This window comes from Lipotes vexillifer, unplaced genomic scaffold (genome assembly GCF_000442215.2).
Source record: "Lipotes vexillifer unplaced genomic scaffold, Lipotes_vexillifer_v1.1 scaffold559, whole genome shotgun sequence".
NCBI classification, from domain to species: Eukaryota; Metazoa; Chordata; class Mammalia; order Artiodactyla; family Lipotidae; genus Lipotes; species Lipotes vexillifer.
Genome location: NW_006781351.1, coordinates 24,124 through 42,599, shown reverse-complemented (window position 1 = coordinate 42,599; position 18,476 = coordinate 24,124). Strand labels below are relative to the sequence as shown.

At 36.4% G+C, this 18,476-nt stretch overlaps 1 protein-coding gene across 1 annotated transcript in view; it reads left to right on the top strand.

Moving 5' to 3' along the window:
* The window catches only part of SLCO1B3 (solute carrier organic anion transporter family member 1B3), a 70,589-nt gene extending 52,620 nt beyond the window's left edge, over positions 1-17,969 (top strand). The window contains exons 10-15 of the mRNA XM_007454596.1: positions 813-1,008; positions 4,320-4,485; positions 6,666-6,850; positions 12,008-12,072; positions 16,602-16,719; positions 17,774-17,969. Coding sequence (XP_007454658.1) covers positions 813-1,008; positions 4,320-4,485; positions 6,666-6,850; positions 12,008-12,072; positions 16,602-16,719; positions 17,774-17,969 — 926 coding nt within the window. The remainder of the gene's footprint in view (positions 1-812; positions 1,009-4,319; positions 4,486-6,665; positions 6,851-12,007; positions 12,073-16,601; positions 16,720-17,773) is intronic.
* Positions 17,970-18,476: the final 507 nt, after the last annotated feature.

The following is an 18,476-nucleotide window of genomic DNA, read 5'->3' as shown; positions in this document are numbered from 1 at the left end:
TTTCCCTACCCCCTGTATAATATAAGATTCTTAAGAGCAGTAGAATACCCAGTACATGGCCCAGCACATTGTAGAAACCCAATATTTGATAAGTTAAGCTGAATTTATCAAGTGATATATGAATAGGTCATAAGTAAACAAGAAAAATATAATTCTGTAGGATGTGCTTATTGAACTTAAGATAAAAGTTAAAACTGTAAATTTAACTCCTAATAAAGTTCTCAGCCTAATTTTTTTGTTAGAGGGATCTTCATCTTTAATCAATCTTGGAAGACAATGAAATGGAAAAGTTATAAGAGGAATCAACTATTTTTAACATCACAAATAGACCTGTTTATCATCTTAGGGTATGTGTGTGTTTAGATGAATAAAGAAGAGATATTAATTTAAGTGTTCAATTCTAAACTACTGGGCAAATTTGTAGTAAGTTTTAAGGATGGGAATTCTTCATTTTAAGGAAATGCAAAGGATTTTAGATGGTAGGATAAAAGTCTCAGAGTCAGGAAGATGATATTTTGTTGTTGTTTTCCGGGAGGGGACAAAAAGCACCTTATAAAAACCATATGTTCAGACATACAGATATTCTTAGTCACTGACTTTTGCTACTGAGGAAACTAAACCTTCAGCATTGGCAGGAAGAAATTATTTTTATCTCCCCCACATGGTGCACTGACCCTCTACCTCCATCCTGGACTGCCAGCCTTCTATTTAAGAAGTAATAAGATAGGATGACTTTGGTTGATATACAGTGTTTCATGTGTAAAGACATTCAGAATAACCATATTTTTATAATTACATTTTTTCTCTTCTAGGATTCATAACCATACCAACTTTTGCATCTGGAGTGTTTACAGGAGGATATATCATTAAAAAATTCAAATTTACCTTGGTTGGAATTGCGAAATTTTCATTTTGTAGCCATATGTTGTCCTTCCTATTTCACCTATTAAATTTTGCGCTAATCTGTGAAAACAAGTCAGTTGCTGGACTAACCTTGACTTATGATGGGTTTGTATATATATCAATATACCAATTGCACAATATATAAACCATCCAATGTAAAAGAAAGTAAGGCAAACAAGGCAGATGGCAATTTTACTAAACTTTCAACTCAGAGAAATTTCAATTTACAAATTCTTAAAACGTTCATTTCTTAAGATCTCAAAAAGTTCTTCTTTTTCCTTCCTTAAAGAAAAGCCATATAGTTTGTAATATTAATAGTTATTATTTATGGGGTGCTTACAATGAGTGATGGGTACTTTTATCCCCATTTTATAGATAAGGAAAGCAAGGCTTAGAAAGATACACAGATTACATATCTAACAATGTTAAGATTCTGACTCAGATTTGAAGGTTTTGACTCCAAAACTCTTAATCCTACCCACTATGATCTTGGGTGAATCATGAGAGAAATATAAATGACATTTTCTAAAAGTGACTGAACAATCTTTATCTGCAGTTAATTTTGATGTTTAACAATTATCTTTATAAGAAAACCAGTACACTGCACTGAATTCTCCTTTTTTGCAAGCTAATTCTGTTTCTTCTGGTATTGTCTTCATTAGCAGTAGAATTGATAAATACTCTATACATAATGGCATATTAGACCTAGAAAACTTTTACTTTTCATTATTATCACGCATTGTGCAGTATACCTAGTACTACAGTCTCTACCCCAAATCAAGGGCAAGATTCCTGTGCAGATTTCTCATCATCTCCTGAATATAGCCAACAATTTAAGTTTAGGAATGTTCACGTTCAAGCAACAAGCAAAGATCCTTGGATCACAGTTGAGTAACCAGGCTCCTTAGCACTGCTTATTGTTGGCTTTGAGCTTTTAAACTCTGGGTCTTATGAGGTGTCAATTTGAACCTGTCGAATCTTCCCACATTTGCTTACCTAAACATCATCCTATTCTTGGAGGCTTGCCAACTTAATCTTGAATTATCTCCCCATTCCCCCCTAATCCTCTTTGTTGTTGAATATTCCTATTGACGACCACTCACTCTGGTATATCAAAATACAGAGTACCTAGAACATTGAACTTTAGAGGGAAGAGAATCCTGGAGATTACGCAGCCCAACCCTCTTATATCTTCTTCCTTTGTTAGTTGAGACCCGGAGAAACTGTGACTTGTTTGAAGTCATACAGTGACTCCAGAACGATGCTACTTCACAGCACAAGCATATAGGCTTTAACCTAAAGCCAGTTCCCTGAAACAAGCACAGTAACTGTGCTATCTATTCAAAAGAAGGCAGCTAGAGTTCTGTGGGCTTTTTTCATTCAATAAAATTTCACTGAGTGCCTCCTTAAAGGTCAAAAAATTTATAGGATACCTCAGTGCCCTCATGGAACTCATAGTCTAAGTGATGGCTATTAACAGAATCAATCAATATGTTTAGCATTTATGAAACGTTAGTCACTGGGGTAAGAATTACTGTAGAGGTTCTCAGAATGTGGTCTGAGAATCTACAGGGGTCCCTGAGACTTTTGCAGATGGTCAACAAATTCTAAGCTATTTTTATATTAATACCAAGATAGTATTTTTCTTTTTCATTCTCATTTTCTAATGAATATATAGTGATTTTTTTTTCATTTTTATTTTATATTGGAGCATAGTTGAGTAACAATGTCATGTTAGTTTCAGGTGTACAGCAAAGTGATTTAGTTATACATATACATGTATTTATTCTTTTTCAAATTCTTTTCCCATTTAGGTTATTACAGAGTATTGAACAGACTTCCCTGTGCTTGTACAGAGATATTTTCTAAGGCTACAAGATATGTGATGATAATATCAGTCTGTTGGCTAAGGATATGTGTGCTTGCGCATTCTCATGTACTAAATTTTTCTTATTATTAATCTCTAGTAGAGTATGTATATCAATAAGTAGAACCCACTTGAACAAAAAACCCTTGGGGTCCTCAATACTTTTCAAGAATGGACAGGCTGCTGGGAACATAAAGTTTGAGAACAGCTAAATTAACTTTTTTCCAAAAATATTCTATGAGGATTTATGACTTACAAATGGCAAATCTAATTTTAGAAAGAGTAGTCACATTGCTGTGAAGTGGCAGACCTAATGTGAACACAGGACTGTCTGATTGCAATGTCCAGGCTGAGTCATTAATCATTATGATAAATCACTCCCTGTCCATCGTGTGTCCCCAAGCAGGATTAGGCATTAGATGCTTTTAGTAAAATCACTGATTACAGAATTTCTGAATCTACCTTCTTCTTTCTTCATGAAAATTACTTTCTCATTCAAAGATAATTTATCAAGATTTTTACCAAAAAACAAAAGAATAATTTTAAAAAATCTATAAGCAGAAAATTAATTATATGAATAATCCATTTAATAATTTTAGCCATATTATAAGATTATATTTTATAAATAAAACGGTTTCACAGTAAATCATTATAAACTTTGTTATGGTTTCATTTAAAAAGCATATGAAGTTTTTCTAGTCTTTCTCAACTGATTCTATTATTCTTTTTTTTTTTTTTTTTTTTTTTTGCGGTACACGGGCCTCTCTCACTGCTGTGGCCTCTCCTGTTGCGGAGCACAGGCTCCGGACGCGCAGGCTCAGCGGCCATGGCTCACGGGCCCAGCCGCTCCGCGGCATGTGGGATCTTCCCGGACCGGGGCACGAACCCGTGTCCCCTGCATCGGCAGGCGGACTCTCAACCACTGCGCCACCAGGGAAGCCCGATTCTATTATTCTTGATTTTTAAAAATTGACCCTTAAGGATTCTGCTTTGACCACGTTGAATCCTTTCCTTGTGTAGTTAAAATATAGATTAAAAAATTCAAACTGTTAATTAACATTCACAGATTCATGAGACTTTACAGTGAGCTGGGAAGAACCTTAGTCTAATGCCATTACCCTACTGAACAGAAACCAATTCTCAGAAAACTGAAGTGATTTTTGAGGAATTTTTTGACAGAATCACAAAGACCTCTTGTCTATGTCTTACCTATCCTCCTTGGTTTCTTTTTTATGTTTTACTTTTTCTACATCATAAATCATGTCTGGGTAAAGATAAAGGGTTAAAAAGTTAATAAGCACTAAAAATAAACTTTGCCGTTTTGGACAAGCAAAATATCTCTGTTTAATTTAAAGACAACCCTTTCCCTTATTTCTCACCTCCTTTTCGTCTCTCCTCCTTCTTTTCCTTTCCCTCCCCTCCTCCCCCTCCCCCACACATGTTGAGATAGGACAGTGACATTTACCCTCCTCCCCCTCCTCCTCCTCCTTCCTCTTCTTCTTTCTTCTTTTCTCTCTCTTTCTGATATATGTCTATCATATATTTCCAGAAATAATCCAGTGGCATCTCATATAAATGTACCACTTTCTTATTGCAACTCTGGCTGCAATTGTGATCAAAGTCAATGGGAACCACTCTGTGGAGACAATGGAATAACTTACATATCACCTTGTTTAGCAGGATGCAAATCTTCAAGTGGCAGTAAAAAGTCTGTTGTGAGTATTATTTTTTACTTTCTTCTCCTTAATCAAAACTGCAGATTTGATTTAACTTACTTAAACTTTGATAATTACTTACCAAATGTTTCTACAACTAAGGTCACCAGTAAAAAGATAGAAAAAGATTCCCATTATTGCCTGTCATTGTGATGGCTGTGATGTGTAAACAAAGCCTCACATAAAATCCTGCTTGAGACACAAGCAGGTTTTTCTGTTGCTTGAATTCTCATGAGATTACTCCCACCTTTTCTTCTTGCGTTTATAAGACTATGACCTTTTGAAATTTAAAAACATTTATGATTTCTAGGAAGCACCTCATTTGACTAAAGGATATGATTTCCATTAGGTTGGAAGTACTTTACCCTTCAGATGCTAGGGGAAAATCCTGAGCCAACCCCTTGTCAATCTAGGTGCCCTTCCAGGACAACCATCTATATGCAATCTTGCATATAGATTCTGGAGAGTTTATCTTGAGGCTCAATACCCTTTTGACTTTCCAAGAAATTAATCAAGGCTTCATGCTCACTTGACTGTCCAATTTTTGGCTTCCAATTTTGATTTTTTTCAAGGTTGGCACTTTTCCTAGGCAGGATAACTTAATATTCGCTTACCTATTGCTAACATCTCCCATAGAAGTGCCACTGTCTTCTTCACTCAAAATATCCCCTTCTATGCAAATTATGAGTTCTCCCCAATCCCCCAAGTAACTTCCAATAGCTGGGCATCAGATATGGTGTTCTCTATTCTACTTCCAATCCACTGAATAACTCACAAAGTTGAGGACCCATTTCCTGGGCCCTTTTCCTATCACCAATATTAGCAATATTATCAGCTATGATCATTGCTCTCTACCACATCCTCCTGTCTTTGATTTTCAAACTTTACCATCATTTTCTTGCCCATAGTCCTACTAACTGCATTAATGAAGGTCACTGAGAAATTTTTGAAGAACCTAGATTCTTTGAAGCTGAGTCATAAATGTGCACAAAAATGGCCCAAAGACTATACTTAAAAACCCATATCTCATATGCATGGCTATAGCGCCTTTCATTGAGAGTGCCCCGTTTAATCTATGGTCCCACCTTGTCCATGCGTGAAGGGCTGGAAGAGACATGTTGTTAGAATCCTAAAGAGAGCTCTGTCTACTATGGAGACATCATCTTCTTAATACTTTACCATTTAGGGACCACTGTGGAGTTCTTTTACCAAATTCTTAGTAATAAGTCATCCCTTCTTAATCACTCAAAATAATGCCCTTTGTACTTAAGTTTTGTTTTATTGGCTGATAGGCTTGCTACATAAAGAATTTCTCCATACAATTCTAAGTTAAAAAAAAGTAAAGCTTGGTCATCAGGTAAGTATGAATTCAAATTCTTCCCCAGTTCCTCCTTCAGTAATTGGTCTTTAGTATTAATGGGTTCAAATTTCCCTTAAACCTTAGTTTAGCCTAGACTCAGAACAGAATTTATTAAAGCCATCTAGCTACATAAACTGCCTGCCAAATTAAATTTCTAAAATCATTTGTTCCTAAATTGTCTCCAGCTGTGTTCTAACCTTTAGGGTATTCTGTTGTGTTGAACCTCTCTGGTAATGGCATCATCTATCCTATAATCTGTCATGAAATCAGATGTTGTATTTGCTGGCCAAAGTGGAATTCTAGCATCCGTGCCTGGTCCCTTCTGCCCTGGACTTTGCCCCATTCGAATGGGTGGTTCTCGACCCAGGTTTGACCCCTCCAAAACTACTATATTTTCTGGATTCCCTAGGCAATCCTACCCAGGGAGTGTCACTAACACTCTGTAGAGATTGTTAAAGAGAGTCAGTAGGTGTGCTATAGAAAATAAAAGTGAGTGGTAGAGAAATATTTAAACATTTTATATTGATGAGAAAATAATTTACAGAGTTTCAGACATTACTTTTTTCTATTCTTTCCTAATTTTTAATTTAGGGATGTATGAAAAGTTAATAGTAAATTACATTTTCTTGTCTATAAAGGAATCCAGGAAACTATTTTGCCTTTCAATTCTTAAACAACTGTATTGTTAGAATGTTTTCTTTAAAAACTGTAAATATTTTAGCTTAGATGAGTGAGATGTCTTTAAATAGAATAGAATATATTTATATCCCAGTCATATTTTGTAAATATATTCTGTCATATTTCAAAAACTATTTTTCAGATGTTTCATAACTGTAGTTGTGTGGAAGTAAATGGTTTCCAGAGCAGAAATAACTCAATGAAGTTGGGTGAATGCCCCAAAAATGATCAATGTACAAGAAAATTTTATGTTTATATAGTAGTGCAAATATTTATCTTTTTTTCTTCTGCATTGGGAAGCACCTCAAATATCATGCTGGTTTTTAAGTGAGTATTACTTTTTAAAAGCATTTTTACATATATTAGACTATAAACACACCTAATAATGTGCATATTTTTCCATAATATATTTGGAACCCCAATTCATATTTTGTTACATTTAAATTTTCTAAGAGTGCATTTTCTTAGGATTACTGTGATGTTTCACTGCCATAATTAATAATAATTTTGCCTTGACCTTTGCCACTACGAAATCTAGATTCCGTACTTTCTCCTCTTAATGAGAATTTTAAGACAGAGACTGATCGACAGCTGCCTCAATGTGAAAGAAGCCCCGTTGTGATTCTAAAAGAACTTCTCATTTCGAGATGCCTTATACCCTGTTGGGCCTGTCAGAGTGAATCACCTATTGATTCCATTGAAAAAAACAATTGGGGAACCAGATCACATAATATAAACAGTCTATGATATTCCAAAGTTTTTAATCCTAGTTAAAAGAATGGCTTTTGACCTAGTCTCTCAAATACCCTCGTAGAGAAAAGAAAAATACATGAGCAATATTTGTTCTTTTCTTCACTGATTAGACAAATATTTAGACCACACTTGGTGAAGAATACTCCATGGTGAATAAAACAGATAAAGTACCTGTTCTCATACAGTTTAGAGTATAACAGGAAAGACTTATGTAAGGCAAATAAGCTTAAAAATAAACACATAATTACAAACTGTGGTTAGTACTACTAAGAAAAAAAGAGTGCTATTAAAGGGAATAAAAAGGAAAAACAAATTTAGGATTGAGGTGAGGAGCTGTGAGAAAGAGGACTCAGAAAATACTTCTCAAAAACAGTGACACAATCTAAAGGTCTAGAGGGTATGTTAAAGTTAGCAAGCGAAGAACTTTACAGGGAGAGGGGCTATATGCCAATGCTTCAAGGCAGGAAAGAACTGATGTGTTTGAGGAGTGAACAGAAGCCAGTTGGTTGGAACATACTGAGTGAGACAGATGGCACAAGGTAAGACTGCAGGGTTAGGAAGGGAGTAGGTAATACAAGGCCTGTTGGTGAAGTTAATCATTCAATCACCTAAAAGTGAAAGCATATAAAGACTTGCATGTAGGTATTAAAATATATATGTGTAAGTATGGTGATCTGGGTTAACCTCTAGTTATACTTTTAAGACATAAGTAGTTAGCAACAGGTTCACAGTCAGCCAACAGCATGACTTAGAAGGGAAAGAAAACAAATATATTAATGTTTTTTAAAATGAGTATAAAGCTATAAACTGAGACTACAGTTGTTTAAATTCCACAATGACCCTTAAATCTTGTCAAATTATTTATACTAATTTATTCCACAGATAAAGCTCTACCTTACCATAAAATATAACATAAAATGTCTACTCAAAAGGAGAAGCTTTCCATATTTGCCAAATTACAGATTCATTAAATTACAGGAAGTTGTCTCAAAACTCCAAATTAGTTTGCATCTCAACAAGTCTTGGCTTCTTAATTTAAAACTTTTCATGAGGAGAACGATAAGATCAACATTACCATTTATCAGAAACATTTTTTGATTTCTCACCAACCTTCGATTTTATTGAAAGAGAACTTTTGTAAGGCAGACTGTGGAATAAAAATATAAACTTCAGTCTATTAATGATTTCCCGATGCTTACATCATAAGGCTATTATTAAAACTAGACTAAGCATGAGTGTTGATATTTACACATTCAGTATATATGTTAGGCACGGTTCTAGGGGCCACGGATGGAACTGTGAACAAAAGTGATAAGGGCTCTCCTTTCATTAGCTTTCAGTGAGGGTGAGGGATGGGAGAGTGGATGGGTGTAGGAGAAGAAACAATAGATAAATAAGCATGTAAATACACACAAAAAAAGAAGTGTTAAGCATTAGGAAGAAAAAATCAGAGTAAAAATATAGAAAAGGTAATAAAATTTTAATGCTTGGAAATACAGATGACAGGAATGAGGAAGGAATTCTTGTACTATTCTTGCAACTTTTCTGCAAGAATAATTAATTTCAAAAACTTTTTTCAGAATAATTTCAAAAACATTTTTTTACAACACTGTTTTAAAGAAATGGTAGTTTCAGACTGTTCCCTCCCAAGAATTTGAAAGCTCAACCAACTCTGTGAATCTTTAAAAATTGGACAGGAGTTATAGAAGACGACTCATCATAAGAGCCCCTTTCCTCTTAGTAAAAGCCACCCTCTCTGCAAGAATAGTTAAGTTGTGAAGAAATCCACATATTATAGAATAATTGAGGCTAAAGCTATGATCTGGATGTGCATGATAAACATCCTACTTCACTTCTACAAAGTGTGGTTAGTCTACCAAGTGCATTTCTGGGGCTTTTATTCAATCACCTGTCTGAGCCATTGAAAGAGATGGATCACCAAACTAGACCACAACATTCCATGAATATCTGAACCTCCAGCCTCACCAGGTCAACGGCCTGCATCTCCAGTAAAATTAGCAATTAGCTAATCACCATGCATCCAAAAAAATTAAACATTAAAAAGCCTAACAGCCAAGTCTTTATTACATTGCTCAGGCCCTCGGCAGAGCCCTCCATCACTAAATTCTGGTGAGGAAGGAGGGGCACTTCATCTTCACTAACTAGGGTTTTAATTACCCTCTGTCTCTGTAAAGTGCAATGGCAGGGTCTGCTTTAGGATCCCCATTCCATTGTCACCACAGCCTGACTTGATGTGCTCCCAGTGTGGGAAATGGGAGACCATAGATGAGAATAACCTGATGAGGAAAAAAAAAAAAAAAGGAAAAAAGAAAAGCAAAGAAAGAAGAGGGGGTGGAGAATCACTACTAATTCAGATACCTTCCATTGAAAGTCATTTGATGAGACCTGAATAAAGACTGAGGGTACAAATCATGCAGATATGAACAGGTGAAGAGCAATCCAGGGAAGGTAGCAGTGGAGGTAAAAGTCCTGAGGTGGAACATACTTGACACGTACAAGACCAGGAGGACTGTACGAAGAAGAAAGAGGTAAGAAGTACAATGAGAGAGCAAGCATGGTGCAGATAACACAGACCCTGTGGATCACAGTAAAGACTTTGGAGTTTACTCTCATTGTATTAAGAAGCCAGCAGAGAGATCTGAGCAGTAGAATTATACAACTATCTTATCCAATTAGAAGATCACTCTGCTGTGGAAAATATGTCTTTGGGAGGCAAGAACAGAATCAGGGAAAACAGAAAGCTATGATAGGAGGTGCTTTTTGTGGAGAATCCATCCTGAGAAATGTTGATCAAAATACAGAGCTGATCACTATCAGATTGAGGTAGGACTCATGCTGCAGTGACCAATATTTTACATGATAAAAATGTGTGTGTGTGTGTCTGTGTGTGTGTGTTGAGAGTGTGAATGTAAGTATGAGCATGAGGGTCTGTAAGTGTTCATCCATGTGAGTGTAGGAGTGTGTGTGATTGTCACTGTATATGTGTGTATGTGTGTTGTGTGTCATTATATCACATAAGTCTATCATTTCCACTGAGTTGTCTAAGATTTCAAGTTCCCTTTCAGGAAGATATTATCACTATCTCCAAGTCCACTCAATTCTCCTACACACTAGCCCTCTCCCTGGGTAAAAATACAAGTTGATAACAAACATCTCAATTTTGCCTCTATTGCATCTGGCTTGTAAGCCAAATGCACCCTTTAAAAAATCAACTGCAATGAAAAGTGACACTTCAGGCACTTGTCACAGAGAATTCAACCAGGAACAAACTGCATTCTCTCTCTTCCCAAAAGCCCTCTTAAGAAATCTGATATTTGACAGAGACAGCTAACTGGACTAGTTAACTGTCATGGCTGATTCCCTCATGACAATTTCCTCAGGGAAGAAATCACCTCTTTGAATAACATGACCTCATCTACTTACTGGCATGGCTTCACTGCGCTCAAGGATAGTGTTTTGTGTCCTCAGCTCAGCTAGTGGAAGTGTCCCTGCCTTTTGCAAAAGCAGAGAAAAAACCCTTTCCATTCATTTTCTCTCTTAATACATAACTCTGCTGTGTTTCATTTTTATTATGCTATGTTTAATTTTTTATCCTGTTTACTTTTATAAGCTTTCTTGAATACTTCTGAGAATCTCACTCAAGTGTAGCTCTCTTACAAGTCTTAAGGGGCAATTTTGTGTTAAGAAAATTGAGGTTTAGAGGGCTAGCTTATTACATTGCATCCTCACAACACACAAGATAAGACTACTTAGCAGTTAAGGAAACTGAGGCTAAGAGAGGCTGATGACTTATCTAAGGCATTTAGTTACTATGAAACATGATTTATCTCTTTATATCAATAACAACTAGCATAGAGTCTCCTAGGAGACACATGGCAAATGTTTATTGAATGACTACATTTATTTATCTCTGAACACACACAGTCATTCAAGAAAAGAAATAAACCTTTGTATCAGTTAATTCAATATTTCAGTAAAAACAGAACTTCTGAGCCTCAGTCACCCTCCCCCATCTTGCAAATGCAGTCAGATAATTTATTTTGCTTGATATGTATTAGGTTATTACAGAGTTGGTTGTATCATCAGCTCATTGAACATAGAAATATGGAATTGTGGAAATAACTTTCTAAATGCAAAAGTGAGTTAAATTTTAAGAGAGGATACAAGTGTATTTGCTACCTTTAAAATGACATTTAAATACACTAGACAGTAGAATACAGATATCTTTTGTGATCTTCCTCATTATATTATGTAGTTTATGAATCATATTAGTCAACTTTTCTGTTAACAGCAATGACAGAAATGAAGTAGTAAAAAGAGTTCTGCTCAGACCAAGACCTACATAAAAGTATTTGCTCTCTCATATGGCAGGTGTCAACTGAATAGATCACATGAAATCACTGTCTTCATAGATATCATAAAGTCTATTCCAACCACTATCTTAGGATTTCCTAAGAATCGAATGTGGAAATGTTTGTACAACTGTCTTGAAATTGTAACACATTGAATAAGTAAAGAAATAAGAACTGTTAATATCATTCAGATGTTTGCCTTCTAAAACAACTGAAAATATAACTTTAAATAATATCCACTCTTCACTTGAGGACTTTCATTAGATCATGAAGAACAACACTGAGAAATGCTTTAATATTTAGCTCAATCTGGTATTTTAGAGATGCTTAATGTTGCTTTGCCTTTATCTTATTTCAGAAATGTTGAACCTGAACTGAAATCACTTGCCATGGGTTTCCATTCACTAACTATTCGAACACTAGGTATGATAAATATGTAGATGATAACTTCCAGGTATAAATTTTCATGTCAAAGCTCAAAGACTGAATGTAATTGATTTCCAATTATCAGAAAGTTTCTTTAAAAAGGTATAAGTGAAATATCATTTTAATGTTTGTGGTAAATGAAAAATAATGAGATAAAGGAGAACTAAATGACCTAAAAGAGAATTTCATTGTCAGTTCTATTTAGAATCAATCTGTAAGAACAAGGCATCATCATATTTGTATTATATCCTTTCTAAAACAAAGATCCAAGAATTTAATTCAAGATTTAGGAATATTTCTTCCCATATGCAGAGTGAAGGACCTTCCTTTTATGCTGAGGGGGGTAATGCCCAAAACAGCTCAGGAGGCCTGGGAGATTGTGCAAAACAACAGATGAGGACTTTCACAGTCCCTCAGACTAGTTCTCTAAGGCTGGGGCAGATAACCTTTAATAGAAATTTAAAATGCAGAAGGGAATGGGTGTTACTGAACTCAGGTTTGGCTGTTCCCTGTTCAAAAGCCAATATTTGAGAGGCAAGCGTTGGTAGAAAGGAAAGTTGCTTTAATCAGAAAAGCCAGCAATCTAGGGAGAAGGCAGACTCATCCCAAAACCATGTCTGAAGATTCTGCTCAGCCATGATAGTTTTTAAAGGGAAAAAGGGGAAATAATCTCAGTTAATTATTAAGGTAGGAGGTCAGATTCTTCATCATTTTTTCACTTCATGCAGACCTGCTGACTACTCCTGATCTTCCTTTGGATGCCATCTTGCCCGTGTGGTCTGCTTGCAAGTTTGCTAACGGGGCACTGGGGATAGAGAGTCAATCATTTTTTAATTACTTAATTCTTCATTCCTACTGCTTTTAATCTAGGAAAAGAATCAACAGGTTAGGCAAGGCATAGTATGCATTAAGTAGAGCACAAGTCAGGAGTTAGGTTAAATGTTACCTAGTGATCTGATTTTTACAATTAAGGTTTAAGGGGAACAGAAATAGACAAACAGAAAAGGAGCAAAAGAGCTACTTGTCAGACATCATTCCATTCCATGGGATTAGGGATGAAAGTCCATCTTCTATAATTTCATGCCGACATAGGGCACTGTATTCTTAAAGTGGAAGATGTCGACATGGATCTGTAGTGTCTTTTTGCTGATAATTTTAGTTGCCCACATACATATACAGGCAGAGTAAACTAGAATTATTTTGATGCCCACAAAATATAGATTATCATGAGCAATAATGTTAATCCCAGTATCTGAAGCCAGTTCTTGGAATTGTGCTAGCCGTAGATGGAACAGCTTATGGCATGGCTATAGTCTGGTCATTAGGCGGTTAGCTTTTTTCCTTTGGTGGCAGTTATGGTATCTGCAAAACAACTCAGGGATGTACATAAGACACTGGAAAGATTCTGTGACTCTGTTGTCCTAATCATTAACTGCTTGAGCTTGCTCTTTTGTGACTCAGGAAGGCCTGGGAGACTTCATCGTTTCTACAAACAAGAGGCAGAGGACATGGAGGGACCTTTGTACTTGCAGGGGCCCACAGGGTTCTGCTTGGTTTCATGGGAACTAAAATTCTAGAACTGAGCATCTTGGAATGGGGAGTGCTCTGAATGAAAGAAAGCTCAGGAAGTTGTGTTTTGTTGTTGTTGCTGTCAAATAGTAATACTATAGACTCTAGAGGCTAAAGGCCTATTTCTAAATATTCAGATGAGGTGATTAGTACAAGATTTAGAAAATTATCCTTTTCCCTTTGTTGCCATTTGCCATTTATACCATACAGTTTCCTGTTGTTAGCTTAACAACTTCTAACCTAACCCCTGTGCTACCGCTTTTTAAGACCTGTTAACATTATATGCTTATTCCTGGGAAGTAGGAAAAGGACACGATTGCTCTAGGAATTGGGGTAGGCAACTGATCATGGCCTGGAGGTAACCACTGATGGCTGAAAGAAAAGGAAATGGGAGGGCGTCAATCCTTGGGACTCTTGCAAGCAAAAGAAAGAAGCATAACTATGGCCAAATTACAATGGAGCAGGTGTCCAAGAAGTATATTTGGGAGAAAATCACAGATGCTCAAAGGTAAAAGGAGAAAATATAAAAGGTATGGGAGAGAAGGAGAAGATGGAGGTACTGCAGGATGATAAGGGGCTGTGAGTGAGCTACAAAGTGCTAAGAGTTCTAAAGAGGATAGTTATTTCCAGCTGGCAGGAATAGTGCAAACTTTATGGAAGAGGATCATATAGTTGGAATCATACAGTAAGTAGTTTTTCAGACTGCCTTCTTTGTTAGTTATGTGCATTAAAGTTTCTACCTTGTCTTTTGTAGCTCTCTGTCCAATCCTGGCAGTTCCTCTAGATCCAATGGAGATGCCTCACTCCTAGAATCTAAGCCATAGAAGTTAGCAGATAGAAAGAGAATTTGGGGAGCTAGTACTCCTTCTGATATGCTGAAATGAGACTGAGAATAGAAGAAGTTCCTCTAGAGACGTAAAATAGAAAAAAAGGAATTTTGCTATTCTGATTTTGAGCATCCTATTTTGATACGTCCAGTATATGGCCCAATGGAATCTAACTCTTCTAGGGGAGAAATACATACTGAGGACCAAATGTCCAGTCACAAACAACTGTCTGAATACAATGTAAATTGTGGAAGGTATATTAAACTGAAATAGGTATTTGGAAAACAAGTTATCTGAAGTTTTACATTTTCAAAAATATAAGACCAAGTTTGTTACCTGAAACATTTAATTCATTAAGTTTGATCAAACTAGTGCTATTTTTATATAAGAAAAATAAATTGTTGGCACATATTTTTCATTTTTCAAAGGAATGGCTTAGATTTGTAGAAACCTGTGAATTCCTAATCCAGTTTCTCAGTAACAGTTTTCCTCAGATATATTCGTCTCAGACACCAGTTCCTTGACATTCTAAGATTTCTCACTCTCAGAAAATTGAGACTGATTAAAAGTAAATGGAATTGGCAAAACTGTAAACTATGAATCACTATCATTTTTAAGTAACAATATAAAATTTTAAAATTAGCACATCTATAAAATTTGGTCAAGTTACCAATGCTTAGAATTAGGAGTCAATGTCAGAGTTTATTAAAATAGCAGTACAAGCAGATGGGCACTTCTGCTATAAGACAACATATGTGTTCCTGAAAATCCTCAAATTCTGCAAAATCATACACTACAAATAAAAACTGGGTTAGGTACAGGCCACTGAAGAGACCTAGGCATCATTATGATCAGAACATCAATAGAAGCAAAATTCAGCACCACAGACACTTGGACAGCCCAGGCTGCTTCAGGAGGTATTAAAAATGAATACAATCGGGCTTCCCTGGTGGCGTAGTGGTTGAGAGTCCGCCTGCCGATGCAGGGGACACGGGTTCGTGCCCCGGTCCGGGAGAATCCCGCGTGCCGCAGGGTGGCTGGGCCCATGAGCCATGGCCACTGAGCCTACACGTTTGGAGCCTGTGCTCTGCAATGGGAGAGGCCACAGCAGTGAGAGGCCCGCGTACCGCAAAAAAAAAAAAAAAAAAGAACACAATCAATGGAGAGAAAATGCTTCATGACTCCAAGAAGGTGGGAGGGGAGCCCTGAGGCCAAAAAAAAAAAAAAAAAGCACAGGCTACCAGGAGCCTAGCACTCAGTGAAGCTGGGCCTGTGCTTCTCTGGGGAGGAAGTCCTAGTGTTGGCATTCACCTTTTTTTTTTTTAAAGATTTTTTTTTAGATGTTGGGGGTAGGAGTTTATTAATTAATTTATTTATTTATGGCTGTGTTGGGTCTTCGTTTCTGTGCGAGGGCTTTCTCTAGTTGTGGCAAGTGGGGGCCACTCTTCATCGCGGTGTGCGGGCCTCTCATTATCACGGCCTCTCTTGTTGTGGAGCACAGGCTCCAGACGCGCAGGCTCAGTAGTTGTGGCTCACGGGCCTAGTCGCTCTGCAGCATATGGGATCCTCCCAGACCAGGGCTCAAACCCGTGTCCCCTGCATTAGCAGGCAGATTCTCAACCACTGCGCCACCAGGGAAGCCCCCATCTTTTAATTTACTTAAAAATAGAGTTGAAAAATCTCTTGCCTTTGCAGCAACTAAGCTGAGAGATTTTCCCTTTCCCTGTGAAGTTATAACTCTACTCCTGCTATTCTAGCTGTCCTTGCCTAAGAAAAATTACATATGAACCAACATAACTTCTATGTTTTACTGACAACATTCTCCTTTTTACCAACCAGGCTTAAGTTAATTGGCATTATAAGAAGAACAATGTACAGGCATATAATCTTCCTTCTTCCCTATGTGTGTTGGCATGGTGAGGGTAGATAAAAGATGTCTATGCTATTGTATGTGATTTGAGCTTTGGAGATTCCTCATAATCTTGATTCTTGAGTAGAGTTAGGCCAAATCAATGGACAAGTCCTCCAAATTTTTTAATTTCTACATAATTCAAATATATCAGTGTGGAATATCACTGTTTCCTTTGAAACATGTTCCTTGGGTTGACATCTTCTCATCTTATGTTGCAGGAGGAATTCCAGCTCCTATATACTTTGGGGCTCTGATTGATAGAGCTTGTATGAAGTGGTCTGTCAACAACTATGGGAAGCAAGGGTCTTGTCGGATATACAATTCCACATTATATGGGTAAGTTGTCATAAATATATTTCATTAATTGATTTTTTCCTTTGACTATGTTAATTACTAAAGAATGAGATATTTTCAGTGTAATAATAATATTAGGAATTATAGCTACCATTTAATAAACTTTGTAAACAACTCAAAGTTATAGAATTAATTCCATTCAGTTAAACCTAATAATTGTTCAAAGTATCTTTTGCATAAAGCTTCTCAACATTTAGTTAATAATGTTATGAGGCGAGTGCTTCCCAACCTACCAGGTCAGTGGTCATCAATCTTTCCTGCTCATTATAATCACCTGAGGAGCTTTAAAAAATATTAATTTCTTTTTTCTTTCTTTTTTTTTTTTGGCTGTGCCATGCAGCTTGCAGGATCTTAGTTCCCCAACCAGGGATTGAACCCGCACCCTTAGCAGTAAAAACATGGAGTCCTAACCACTGGACCACCAGGGAATTTCCCAAAAATGCTAACTTCTATTTTGAAATACTTATTTCAATTTTGATTTAATTGGTCAGGGGGTATGGCCTGGGGAATGGGAGTTTTAAAATCTCCTTAGGTGATTCTTATGTTCAATCAAAGTTGAGAATCCTTGGAATAGACCATGTGTACTAGGTAATTTTATGTGGCTTTGTGAAAAAGTTTTCAGTAGACCACAGGGCAGGGCTTCGTAGACAGCAAGCCTATAAGGTAAACATTGGCTCCTGGTTCAATATAAATGGATTCAATCTGATTATCTCACAGTCAGTTCATTTCCTTTATAATCTGTTCTCATTACACATGAACTAATCTGTCTCTGAGAAAATTAAACATCCCAAATATACCTTATTTTACGGATAGCACTTGGGCAGATCATGAACCATCCTTAGTTTCTGTGGGTTAATAGTCCTTTAAAAATAATCACAAACTTCTTATGCTCCAATCAAAAGAATCACTGAAATTGCTACTTCAATATTTTTATGTAAGATTTCAAATATCATTTTTTAAAGGCCTTCTGCATACTGAAGAGCAACACTGTAAAATGTTTTCCAGGTAAAAACTGACTTTTTTTCTCTTTTCACAGAAATACTTTCTTTGGCTTGACTACAGGCTTAAAACTCCCAGCTCTTGTTTTATATGTTGTATTAATTTCTGTTATGAAGAAAAAATATCAAGGAAAAGGTATCAAGGCATCAGAAAATGAAAGAAAATCCTTGAACGAAGCGAACTTAGAACCGTTAAGTAGTGATGCCAGAGTGGACCGTGAAACACATATTTAAGGGGAGAGAAAAATTCTTCTGCCGCTGTGTTTTCAACTAACATTGTATTAATTGAGTAGGATGTTATTTTTGAGCAGTTCCTGGTCCTTTCACTGACAATTTTCACATTCTATACTAATGATGGAACAATGAATCACCTATGAATTTATGACAATGAAACAAACTATAAATGGGAAAAAAATGGGAGTACTCATTGTTAAGGTGTGGCTATGCATTTGTGGTTAAGATTAGAATATATGATCCATACAAATTTAAAGTGAAAGGTATGGTTAATATGTAATAGAAGAAAATGTATTTGCTCAGGTAATTGTAATGCAATAAAACCGGTGACTAGAAGATAGGTAGAGGTGAAAAAGGAAGAGAGAAATTAATAGTCTAAATAAGAAGAAAAGCTTAATACCTTTCTTTTTAAAACAAGAACCAAAACCAGTTTGGACTATGTTACTCAAGCCTAAAGTCTAGTATGATGGAGGGCTTATGCTATCGTGACATCTGTCATTCATGTAT